Source organism: Mugil cephalus, chromosome 12 (assembly GCF_022458985.1).
Source record: "Mugil cephalus isolate CIBA_MC_2020 chromosome 12, CIBA_Mcephalus_1.1, whole genome shotgun sequence".
Classification (NCBI taxonomy): domain Eukaryota; kingdom Metazoa; phylum Chordata; class Actinopteri; order Mugiliformes; family Mugilidae; genus Mugil; species Mugil cephalus.
In genome coordinates, this window is record NC_061781.1 from 19,739,489 (window position 1) to 19,752,844 (window position 13,356).

Below are 13,356 nucleotides of genomic sequence, written 5' to 3' on the forward strand. Positions count from 1 at the left end.
CACACGGGTTTATCAGACACACACACACACACACACACATATATATATATAATATCTACCGTCATTCACTGTCAGCTTCCCCTCTGCTAATATTACAGCGTGTGTCTGGGACTTCCCCTGGGAAGTGAAAAGTCTCTCGGGCCGATAGCGGGGAACCTGACAGCATGTAATATGAAGCCTCATGATTGGCTCAGCAGCGATGGGGCGGGGCCTACTGTGTACAGGAGGCTTAGATTGACCACCGGTCTAGTGAGACAGCTCCTGTATCGCCCAATGAGTGAAGCGCTGACTGGAAGATAAAGTATAACTTCTGCCTCCTTTTATGCCAAATTTATAAATTTGTGGGGGAAAATTAAGAAAAAAAATATATATGAAAAATGTTTAATCAACCAAAGATTGATTCCCAGCAGTACCCCCTGTTGAAGACCTATGTTCTAACAGATCAGTTCAGCTTTTATTTTGAAGATATATTTATAGCTTTTTATAGTAACTTTTTCCTTTACCCTTTAGTCATTGTTTCTCAAGTGCCGAGGTCTTTAAATTGGACGTGTAAAGAACAATAACAGGGGGTTTTTAAATGTTTTCCCTGATACTGATCTTGTTGAGCATCGTTATCCTATTGTAAGGCGTAGCGCGCCTGCATTCCTGTGTGGTTTTGTAACCGCTCTTCCGCATTTGGATGTATCTGTGTGGGCGAGCAGCTATATGCCTGTATGCATATGGCTCAGACATACTTTGTGCCCCGCTCGGCCTACGGACGTCAACTCTGGCGGTGCCAGTCCATCTGTGTTGAAACGAAAAGACAGCTTATGATCAGAAGCAGGAAATCAGAAAGATGCAGGGAAACGTTCGTCTGAGCCCTGCCCTGTTTCCCTGCTGCCCATAAACCCGGAGCAGTCATAACTAGCAGCCTGGCCAGACTCAAGTTAATACCCATAGGACTTTTTATTTAGACTAACTGTAAGGAAAGTATTCCAGGACTCTGTGAGAATCCTGCTAATGATGCAGCAACATTAACAAGGCTGAGGCCGACAGTAGCCCAGTCCCTGCTCGCTGTGTTTTGGTGGTAATGCTCCAGCTCACAGGGTCGACATTGTGTGTAAGGCATTGTGCTGTTTGTTTGTTGGCTGTGCGAGCATCTACAGTAATTAAACCAAATGAGTTATTGTTGTGGCACATACAACACATTATGAATAAAGCAGCGTTGCTATGCCTGCTCAGTGCTACAAGCGGAGGTTGCCACGTTTTCAAGCGCACACACAGACACACAGGAGGTTCTCAGGTTTCAGTGCAGGTTATTGAAAGGGACAGGCGTGCCCCTGAGTGCCACACGTGGGCACCGGGTGGTCAGAGGAGAACAGAGGTTGGCAGGACCCAACCTTTCACTGCCCAAGCTTTCACTATGGAGATAAATCACCAGCCAGGCTTAGCAATGCCCTGCCAGGGCCTGCCCACACACTCACTTCTCAGTGTGCAAAGTGCAGACTGTGCTGTGTGGAAACTGTGCTCCGGCGCGCATGCTGTGTATGTATCTGCGTGCGTGAAGAAAAAAAAAAAAAAGAAAAAGGAAAGAAAAAAAAAAGTATGCATGCGCGTCTGTAAGTATTAATCCTCCCCTGTATGTGTGTTTGTACTGTATGCATGCACGTGTTCCTGCACAGTGGACAGAACAGCTGGTTCCAGAAGGAGGTCAGCCATTGTCAACAGGAACACAGACTTGCATGTTTGTCTGCGAAAAACAAAGCAGTCTGTAGTCTTCTTGAGTTACACGCCGGTTTGGCCGCGGAGAGGAAGAATGTGCATTCTGTATTGACACAACACGTGCGCTCCGCGGACGTCTGCGCTGCAGCAGAAGCCGACTTCTCTTAAACGCATCGGCCGGCCGCGTTAGTTTTCCGTTTCATTAAAATGTGCGCGCTGCGAGTGTGGAAAGGCGGGATTAATATAATTTGGCGGCGCATTTACACAAGCGGCCTTCCAGAGAGCATCTGAGAGGAGAAGGGCGGAGGATGGGAGTGCCTGCAGCCTCCAATCCAGGTATCCATATATAAATAAATGAGTGAAAGGGAAGAGTTAGATAGTGAGTGTGTGTGTGTGTGTGTGTGTGTGTATCATGTGCTTCTTGGGCAGCCTTCTCCATATTCATGTGTTTCCCTGGGGACCGGCGGATAGGCTATTGTGGGAGAGTGCTGGTGAAAGAGAGCAAGACAGAGAGTAGGTGTGTGTGTTTGTGCGTGCATGTGTGTGCTTGTGTGTGCTGGGGGCAGGGGCTTGTGTTGGAAGGGTTGTCTCTGCTGAAGTCTGGCCTGTCCCCAAAGACCCAGGAGCCACGGAGAAAAGCAGGTGGAGAGGAGTGGGGGTTTTTTGGGGGGGAGGAGAAGGTGGGTGAGGTGTAGTAGTGTCCTCGGACAGGTACAGGAATGCCCAGTGGGAAGGCGTCCAGCGCATGCACAAGCTCACACGCTCCCTTTCCTGTTTTCTCGATAATTCCACCATCACCGCCGCTCTGCAGAAGAAGTGTTGTCGCTGCGTAGAAGCCGGTGTTGTGACCCCGCCGCCGATGAATGAACTGTTGGAAAACTATGTATTGTGTTTGTTCTGTGGGAAATCCCTGCTACAGGTGACACACATACTCGGTCCCTGTTTTCTCTCTGTGGTGCTGGAGAGCGGCGGATGGAGAGGGCGGGGGGAAATGGTGGTGGTGGTGGTGGGGAAACAAAGGAACTAAAACAGAGGTCAACTCTGTTTGAAACTGTTCTCAGCTGCACTTCCTATTTCTCTCTTTAGACACAAACAGACACATTCATACGGACGTAACGCTGTGGCTCAAGGCTCTAATGAGAAAATACAGCAAATTCATTGTTGGAGAAAACTGTGATATAACCAAGATGTGGGATGAAAGAATTTCGTTGCATTTACAAAACCGTGTCTATGTTGTACAGTGATTGCTCCTGGGGCTAACAGGAGGCAGCTGATGTTGAGGTGGACGTTGCTGATGTTTGCTAGAACTTTTACTATGGATTTACCCATACGGTAAGCCTGGAGATATAAATAGCAAGCCACGCCGCGGCTAGCATGTTTCTGGAGCTAAGCAGGGCGGGCCGGTGGGGGTGGGATTTTCTCCACCCATTGAGCTGCAGTTAGAACATAAAAATACCGAAGATGTGTCAGCAACTTGGTTAAATCTCGCAAACGGTTGCTTGCACTTTGGATTATAACTGCTCAATATCGTTGGTGCTTTTCCGTGCGACTGGCCAACGAAGAGCCCGCATAGGTTTTCCACAGTCTTAAGTGACAGCTTCAGACATGTCTACCAGTATTATTTCTTGGTTAAATATCCATGTAATGATGCAGCCTGACGCAGACACACACACAAAAACAGTTTAGAAACAACTCAAAAAACATGAAAAACAGCATAAGACCTGGCCTCCAAATTCACTAGATCCTAAACCGATCAAGTATCAGTGGGATGAAGCCCCTCCCCTCAACCCATAGGACCCAAATGCCCCCCCACTAACAACATCCTGTTACCAGACACCACAGGACACCCTCAGAAGGCCCGTGTCCACTCTCTGATGAGTCACAACTATTTTGGAGGCACAAGGGAGACCTACACAGTATTAGGGAGGTGGTCATAATGTTATGCCTGGTCGGTGTACACTTTTTGAATTTGCGCTTGCAGTGGTGCTATTTTAAAGACACATTTTACTCACATTGATTTCTGTTCCGTTGAAATATGTTCCATTGTGCTTGATTTCCTCTCAGGGATCATTAAAATGTCATCTAAGAGGGTAAGAGGTTTGACCGCTCTGCAACGACCGCCATTGCCTCTGACTTTTAGAAAATTTGACCAACGCGTCAAACCAGAAATCTGTCGCCGAGCGGCGTTGGCGGCGGCGGCGGCGGAACCGTCACCAAGTCGTGGATGAGCGTGTTGGTTAAACGGATGAATTTATGATCTTGGTTGTTTCTTAGCGGCTTTCGTACCCAGGCCTTCCTAAATTATATCATAATCGTGAAGTCACTTTCATGGATGAAGTCAGAATGTAAACATCCGCCTCATCTGCTCGATGTCTGGGCTCTTGAGTGTTTCCATTGTAAATCCAGGCCCCCTTTTCACTTTCCTGGAGACACACACACACACACACAGAGGCCTGCAGTACCTCAGGCTCTAGGTGCTTGACTACTCTGTTTGATTAGCTGATGGCACGTTAATCCCATCGATCATCTTGTGAATACACCCCTTTGTCTGAATGTTCAATTTTGACATCACGTTGCAGTGCGGTATTTTTTTTATTTTTTTTTATCATTATTTTTTGTTTTGTTTTTGAGCTCAGAGAAAGTGAGCAAGACAGAGAGACTGAGATGAGAAGCAGAGTGGGAGTTCACTTCATATCTGACCCGTGTGCTCATTTCCTGTACAGCTTCAGATTGGCGGTGAGCCAGTAGTAACAGGTGATCTGTATGTACGCGTGTTGCTCTGTATATATTTTGCCCGTGTGTGTGTGTGTACCTATATGTGTGTATCTTCAGTGAGTATGCATACTGTATCCGCGTCTGACAAGTCGAGCTTTGGTGGAAGACAGAGAGACAGGAAGTGGGTTGTGTGCGGTGGAGACGGTTCACTGGAGGGCTCGTCTGGCAGCCCCCACTTCTCTTTCAAATGCCTCTGACAGTGTCGTAGCAGTTTCACCCCCTTCACCTCCTTCACCTCCTCACCTGTGTCTCAGTAACCGCAGCCGAGGCCCCACCACTGCTTATTGAACCTCGTTAAATGCATCCCTCTGATATCCCTCCTCCCCTTCAGTAAACAGACACCGTCTTGTTTTCCCGTCTCTGCCGTATCTCCCTTTTCTTGCCAGTTTTTGCTGGGCGTGTGCAGCGGTCATGTGTTCACGGCTGTGTGAAAGGTGCTCTCTGTTGCACAGTCAACAGTCGTGGAACGGGGCATGAACCGCTGACCATGTACTGCGACTCTGGCCTCATCGTACTTCCTGTTTTTGTTTTTTTCCTTTTTTTTTTGCAGTAGCATTGTAATAAGAAAAGTGATGTACGAGTAAATTTAGATCAAAAGCAGATGTCACGGTGCGCTCTGGAAAGTCAGACAGACACACACACACACACACACACACACACACACACACACACACACACACACACACACACACAAACACCCATGCTCCGCTACAGGATTTCACTTGTAGCAGGGGCAAATTATGACATCAACAGTGATATTGACTACTTACTTTGGATGAAATGTCATGCCAGAAATGATTGACTACAGGAATAACTCACAAGATGACATTGCGAAAGGAAAACAAACGCCTTCATCCCTCCACTTTTGATTAATGAAAGCACTTGAGCGATAAGAATACCAGCCTTCTTACCTCATCTACTGCCACACATGTGCTCCACAGCGGAGTTGCACTGCCCTCTTCTGGCAAAGCTGCTGTTACTGCATCCTGCCACTCTGTAAAAGGATAAAGTGGAGGCCAGACCCCAGAGTTACAAAAATACATTGATTTACAAAATTTACATAAAACGGACACTGACGACGGGCCTCTCCAGGCATGCCTCTTTATCTTAAGTGCCGGCGCCACAAAAAACTGCAGAGTACTGTAACAGTAAACAACATACAACAAGAAATAATCGGCCTTATATTCAAATTTGCACGACTTAACAAAAATGAATGCATAAATAGCAATGCTTTACTGCAACAGCACACCACATAAAACAAATATGTCAGAAATTATCCATGACAATTTCAAGACCTCAGAGCTATTATTCATTGTGGACTTGGACCACAGTGATGTTGGGCAAGGTCACCGTCACAGTCGGCTAATCCTTTTTGTGTCGTTTCTTATTGTCCCCGCTGCAGTTCCATGTCCCCGTTCAGTATTGACAGCATTCGGCGCCCCCGGAGGTCAGAGTCACCGGACTCCAAAAAGCGAAGGATCCACAGATGTGACTTCGAGGGCTGCAATAAGGTGTACACCAAAAGCTCACACTTAAAAGCACACCGGAGGACGCATACAGGTCAGTGAGGCCCGAGTGTTGGTGTTTACACGCTGTAATTTTGTTTTGCCGCAATGTGACATCCGCACAAGGCTAAGAGGGATGACATTTAGATTCTCTGAATGTCAAACTCTTATTTGTGTGCACCCATCGCCATGGGACTGGAAATATGTAACCCAGGTTGTACTCTGCTCCGGCTGCACTGAAAACCGCTTCAGTCATTTTGGAAAACTGTTGAAGTTTAATCTCGCCGATGCTAAATCGAGACCTTTCTCTAAGGCAACTAAAGCAAGAAAAGGACAAGAATGGGCTAGTATTCAAAAAAAATAAATATTTAAATGCACATTATCCTTCATCTGTCAGCACCCTTCTAATCAGCAGCTGTGAATCATCTAATGTGCGGACATTAGTTCCATCAGCGGGATCAAATGTGAGCAGAAATAATAGATTTTCATATTACACGACGGTAAAAAATCAATCATTAGTTGGAAACGAATCAAAACACGCAAACATTCCCGAGTTATGAGAGCGCTTTCTTCAGAGTGACCTTACAGCCGAGCGAACCGAGGTCATGCACTGATCACGAGTTAACCAATAAAGTTTCCAGACTTACTTTGCCCCTGAGCAGTTACTGGGGCATGTAATCACTTTTTGTCATATGGCCAAACCCAGACACGCGCAAAGGAACATTTTGATGCCTTCTTATTGAAGTTGAATTGTCCGTAAAATGGGTGCATTTTAAAATAACTGCTAAAAATGTTACACCCAGCAATACTAGAATCAGAGGCAGGAGAAGTACTGAGATCTTTTAGTTGAGCAAACCAGTTCACCAGTGTTAAAAATACTCAATTGCAAGTAGAAATTGTGCAGTAAATATTGTGAACCATTGATGATTATAATTGTTGCTTGCTATAATTGTTGTTTGTTCCCTTGTACCCTTGCACGCTCACTTGCCTGTTCCTGTTTGTGTTTATTGCCCTTGTTGCCTTGCTAGTTCACTTCCTTCCTTGCTCCCTTGAGCGCTTCCTCTTTGTACTCTCTCACAGTCACTAGTGTTAGAAAAGTTCTAGCTGAAAGTGAATTATTATTGCTTGTTATTTGCCTTAATAGTTCCAAATTAAGAGCTAACGTTGAGTAATGTTAGCTGTGCCACCTTAAGAGCTAACGTTGAGTAATGTTATCTGTACCACCTTAAGAGCCGAAAGGCATTGTGGTCATTGTAGTAGTGGTGGTGGTGAAGTAAGTCCCTGTCAAGTACACTTCTTTCCTTCCCTACTCTTTGCTTCCTTGCTTGCTCCCTTGCATCATTCTTTGCACGTCCAAGTGTGCACTTGCAAGCGTGTACTTCCATTATTAGCTAGAGCATATTTCCAAGGAAGCAAGTGTATACTGACAAGGGAACAAGGGAACAAGTGTGTGCTTGCAAGCGTGAACTTCTTTAATGTACACACTTCCAAGGGAAAAAGCATGCGTGGTATTAAATGTGTACTTCCAAGGGAGCAAGGGAACAAGTGTGCACTTGTGTAGTGTATACTTTCAAGTGTGTACTACAAGGGAGCAAGTGTGCACCTCCCAGGATTGTACTTGAGTACAACAACAGCGCATTTCCCCACTAACTGGGGGATTATAATAAATCTGCATAATAAAATATGGAAATCTATTAGTGAACCCTTGACACTTGCTGAAGTTGCAGAATTAGTTTAACTTGTTAATTTATTTATTTCATTTAATACCATGTGACTATAGTTATTTAACAAGTGCACCCTTTTCACATCAATCTGCAGCTGAACTCAACTCAGCAGGGTTCCTGTCTGCTAATTGACTTTTACACCAAATAAAAATGCACGAAAATAAAACCTGAATCTGAAAGTTTGTGCAAATGTGTCCTAATAAGCGGCCCGACGACTATTAGTATTGAAAATGGTTCTGTTTTGTGTCTTCCTCTCTAGGGGAAAAGCCATACAAATGCACCTGGGACGGTTGCACCTGGAAGTTCGCCCGCTCCGATGAGCTGACGAGGCATTACAGAAAACACACGGGGGTGAAGCCCTTCAAGTGTGCAGACTGTGACCGCAGCTTCTCCAGATCTGACCACTTGGCCCTGCACCGACGGAGACACATGCTGGTGTGAATCAGCCGGAGAGCGATTAGAGGGAGAGGTCAATGGAACAAACATACATGCACACACACACGCACGCACGCACGCACACACACACTCACAAACAAACAAACAAACACACACACATGCAGGCAGCCGTGGGAGCGGGATCTCCCTGCGAATGTTTTTCAGCTGGCCTGGACGCGCACATGACGCAGACACACACGCAGATGCACAACCACCCACCCACGAAGACGCACACACACACACTCTCATCCTTCACGAGGAGGGGACGATGGGGAGCGAGGAGAAGGATGGACGAAGGTGCACAGAGCTTGCAGAGCACAAAAAAACAGGGTCACTTGTGGATCCTCTTTAGTTTGGAAGGACGGCAGGATCTTTTATTGTCAATGTTTGGAATATAATAGGGAACTGTCTTTTACAGCACTGTTCGTAAATGTTTCACTTTGATTTTTAAGATGGACTCGCACTCTTTATTTGGACAAAAAAAAAGATATATATAATGCAACTGCAACAGTCTCTCTTTTTTTTTTTTTTTTTGTATACTTTTCATTATTGTTCAAACGGCTGCTTTTCCAGCATTCATAATGTGAAACACCCCGTTGTGAGGAATGGATTTCCTGTGTGAACAGGAAGGAACAAGTAAACCTGGACTGGATCACAGGCTTAAGGACCAGTTGGAGTTACAGGCAGTGTTTTTATTTCCGCCCCGTGAGTCCAATTTGTGACCAGCAGATGGCACCATTGAATCACACATGGTTTCCTTTTTGTTCTTTTTTTTGTTTTGTTTTTTTTCTCTTTCCTCTGGAGTTGCTGCTGTTAAGTCGGAGGCATCCCTTACAGAAGCTTAAAGAGGGCTGGACTTTCACCTTTTAACCGCAGCCAGCAAACAGTGACTCCAAACAATCCCCTCCACCCCAAACCCCGAAAGCGTCAACCTCATCAGGACATCCACTCTTTTTTCCGTTACTCATCGCTTTACTTCAAACTTTGGAAAAACTGGACACGCGCGTCACCATCACCGTCACCAGCAAAAGAAAAAACGCCATTCACGATGTGCTCGCATGGCTGGAACATCCCCAGATCTCATCGTCTTTCTTAAAAAGAAAAAAGAAAAAAAAAGATATATCTATGGTGGATTTTGAGCTGTGATTAGCAATCAGTAAAGTGCAATCTTAAAGGATACTTTCAGTATGATAATGTTTCGTTTATTGAATCTTGCTTTTTATTTTTTATTTTAAAATGCCTGCTTAAAATGCTTACGTTTGAAAAATACAACGCCCTCATGTACAGTGAACTTGGAAACAATCAGAGGAGATGTCCAGTATGTGAAGAAGAAGAAGAAGAAGAAGAAGAAAAAAAATAATAGAGGCACCTTACGAGACTTTCACTCTGTCCCAATCTGTTTTATATCATTAAGCTCGGTTTTCTTCGCCGGGTTTAATAGAGAGAAAACAAACAAACAAACAAAGAGAAAAAAAAAAAAAAAAGGAATTTGTGTTGTGGGTTTTTTTCGCACAGCACTCGACCATAAGCTGACATTAACACCGGCTGAAGCGTTACAGGGATGGCGCGGTGCACAATACAGAAGAGCAATACATTCTGAACAAAGCGACGGGAAGGAAGGCCAGCCTCCTCTTTGCTCTGTCCGCTGATGTCAATATCCGAGGAGGCGCCTCTGGCTCGGGGCCGACCCCTCACCCTGTACCCCACCAGTCCCCCTGCTCTCGTCTGATGTGTCTCGGCTCGTGATTTACTCCACACTATTTCAATTTCTCCTCTTGTTATTTTTCGTCTCAAACGCGCAGAAAGTCACTTGAAAAGTTCTCACCTCAGATCACACACGACCTGAAATTTGGTTATAAATGCAGAAATTGCACACACACACACACAACACAAATGGATAGCTATATAGATGTAAAGAAAAGAAACCTGCACACATTTCTTGAATATAGTATTATCACGGTTTAGATGCAAGTTACTGGCAGTAACATCTCTAGGAGGACGTCACTTAACCTTAATCAGGAAATTCGATTGAAGATATATTTTTATAGTTCACCTAACGGACAATTTTTTGCAAGTATTTCCAGGGCTTTATATGCTGTGTAAAAGCTTCAGACATAAACTCCAGCTTATCAGGCCAACTAATGTTATTTGATCGTGCTGCCAAATGCATTTATTGGACAGACGCCAGTAAAAAAAGAAACGGTTTTGGATTATGGTACCTTGAAATCCACACACTCACACCGAACACACACACACACACACGCGCATTCTCACTTTCAGTCAGAGTAGCCAAATCCAGGAAGTAATTCTCACACACCTTCTGATTTAATGGAAAATGTATGCTATCGTTATTTATGTATACCGTTTGTGCACATGTCATTACGCCCGGTTGTGTTATCATTTTTTCTTTTTTTTTTTTGGCAAAAAGCATATCAGCACCTTGTTTTATTTTTTTTTTTATTATTATTATTATTAGTATGATTTTTTTTTCTCCTTCAAATAATTTTATTCCAGATGTCAATTTATAAGCGAAATAATCACCATCTTATTTTATCTTCCATATAATGTATTAGAGCATTTTATGACCGAGGGGCACTTCGTCATTGCGTATAACTCTTTCTCTTCTGTAAAAAGGATCTTTTGAAATGTTGTAATATATGTGATTGTGAAGATAAAAAAAAACAACAAAAAAAACTTATTGCAAAGTTCTACAGCCTGTATATACATTGGAAAAATAGGGCTTTTGATCAGTAGATGCAGGAAATACATTTATACATGTAAAGTCTTTTTTTCCAGAGACTGTAATTTATCTAATTTGATATACAGTGAAATGGGGCTAATGGTATTCATCATGTAAATTATCATATGTGATGTTATATTATGACTTTTTTTTTGTGGTTAAACATGATCAAATCATTTTTTTTTTAATTCCCAAGGCTAAACCAGTGTTTGCTATAATCAACAAATTATTTATATACCGCTTTAAGGTACTCAATTCCCTACGTTGCTATTTTGCTACCGCCCGGACAAGAAATTCTACCGAACAAGCACATATCACCAACACATGTACTCCTGTATTCAGTACGTGATGTTGCAAGCCTTAATGCACCAGACTTTGACAAACTCAATTAGACTTGAAGACGGTGTCTCTTTCTCTCTCTGTCTCTTTCTATCTCTTTCTATTTCTCTCCCTCCGCAGGACAGGGTGTATTGTATTTCCCCCCTCAGCATCTCTTTCCTCATTTTAAAGCATAATTTTGTTACGGTAACCAGGGTCAAAGTTATGCAATAATAATAATAATGAATAGTGCCTCATATCACAAACTTGTAATACCAACTGCTCTGTGCAGAGTTTTACGATTTGCTTCGATTAAGAATTTTTTTTTTTCCAAAACGAGAACTTTTGAGGAGGAAAAAAACAAATAAATAAAGAAAAGCACAGAAAACATATGTTATGCAAGTCGGACCTCTAATGTTGAACCTTTTTTTTTTTTTTCTTTTCGCACTGAGCCTTATATCATCGTGTCAAATGCAGCATCCTCCCATAACACTTTGACAGGCTGTTTATAGCACACATTATTACTTTGCTTGCAATAAGTCACTTCCTCCGAGGGGAGCAAAAAACCGAGTTACAAAGGCCTCTTGATGTTTCAGCTTCAGCACATCAGTTCAACATAGTAGTTCCATGGAAGATAATGAGGATTCGCGCTCACAGGAGACACCCCTGTGGCTGAGGGTCCGGCAGTGGAGCGATGCCTTTATTAACGAATCTGATCTCACACTTTCTATCGGTTCAATATATATTTTACCTTCTGTGTAACATCTGCTTTTGATTTCCTGGTTTTGAAGATTTTTTAAGTAGTGGAGCCAATGCCTATGTTTCGAGTTTGCTGATATTACGTACAGTAATCGTTGTTCCTGTATTTATGTAAAGTGAGTGTAGTGTAAATATATTCAGATCTTTTCATTCTTTACTGTTAAAAAAAAAAATAAAAATGAAAAATAAATGTGATATTTGCTCAGCATTGCTTCAAAAGGGAGATTCTGCTCATGAAATTCCACAGTCTTTAAAAAGAAAATTTTTAATCCTGATATTTTCAAAACTTCAAGAAACAGGTGTCCTTTTTTATTTTTCCTCCTTCTGTTACACTTTTCTTTTTTTCTTTCTTCTGAGATTTGTTTCAGTATCCAGTCAGTGTTCTTTGCATTTTTTCTCTGTATTTTTCATATGGATGGAGCTGTGAAATTAAAATAAGTTCAAACATATACATGTATATTAATATGAATGGAGGCATGAAGGTTAATAAAGTTGCATTTTGTATGTAACAGACCGGGATGGAGCCTGCTGCTATCTATTACTGAGACGGAGGGTATGTGGTTTCGATGTCACTGTGACATCCGAGTACTGTACACACATTCGCTAGGCATTCAGAAACCTAATCTTGGTATTAGGGAAGCCATTTTAAATGATAGCTGATATACAGTTTGTACACAAAGTACCGATCACTACATGAAGGGAACAAAATCTTGGACAATTGATACTTTACTTACGCCTCAGACGTATTTAAACATCCTCATAAAACACTGCCGGTGTCTAACAGTGTCATACTGTTGTTGTTATAGCGCCATCAGGAAGTATTTTAAGACCTGGATTGCTGCAACACAGCGCAGTTTCTAAGAACAGGTCACATTTAAAAGAAAACGCCGTGCACATCCTGTACTGTACTCTATTTTAACTGGATCTGGATGAATGTCTCTGTCCGCCAGCAAAGGATTCAGATGATTACAATCAATTCCCAGTCCGCTAAGCGTTTTAGTGCGCACTACATCACCTGGGTGATTCATCTCTCACCAGAGCCGATACAGGCCCCACTGTGCAGTAAGTAAAGCAGAGTGAAAAAAAAAAAAAAAAAAAACTAAAAGGCCAACAAGACTGGTAAGTTCATCTGAGCTCAGGACAAGCTCCGACGGCTTCTGTGGTTTTTTTTATAGCTCCTCCCAGAACCTTTCGTGAACTCCTTTGCTATGACTCACGTTAAGGACAATTTCCAAGAACCGGAAAAGAAAGCGTCCTGTTTTGTTTTGATACGGTGGAGTTGTCAATACGAAGCGCTTTATTGGGGCTGTGCTACAATAAAGCGCAAGATGCAGACAAATCTGTTTGGCAAGATGCAGACAAATCTGAAGAGGACATCTTTGTGGATCGGTTTTAAACG

At 43.1% G+C, this 13,356-nt stretch overlaps 1 protein-coding gene across 3 annotated transcripts in view; it reads left to right on the forward strand.

Annotated features, from left to right (window-relative positions):
• Positions 1 to 12,476, forward strand: part of klf12b (Kruppel-like factor 12b) — a 41,068-nt gene extending 28,592 nt beyond the window's left edge. For all 3 annotated transcript variants that reach the window (XM_047600657.1, XM_047600656.1, XM_047600658.1), the window contains 2 exons: positions 5,879 to 6,036; positions 7,965 to 12,476. In XM_047600657.1, the coding sequence (XP_047456613.1) occupies positions 5,879 to 6,036; positions 7,965 to 8,146 (340 nt within the window). In that variant the 3' untranslated portion in view covers positions 8,147 to 12,476. The remainder of the gene's footprint in view (positions 1 to 5,878; positions 6,037 to 7,964) is intronic.
• The last annotated feature ends 880 nt before the right edge of the window (positions 12,477 to 13,356 follow it).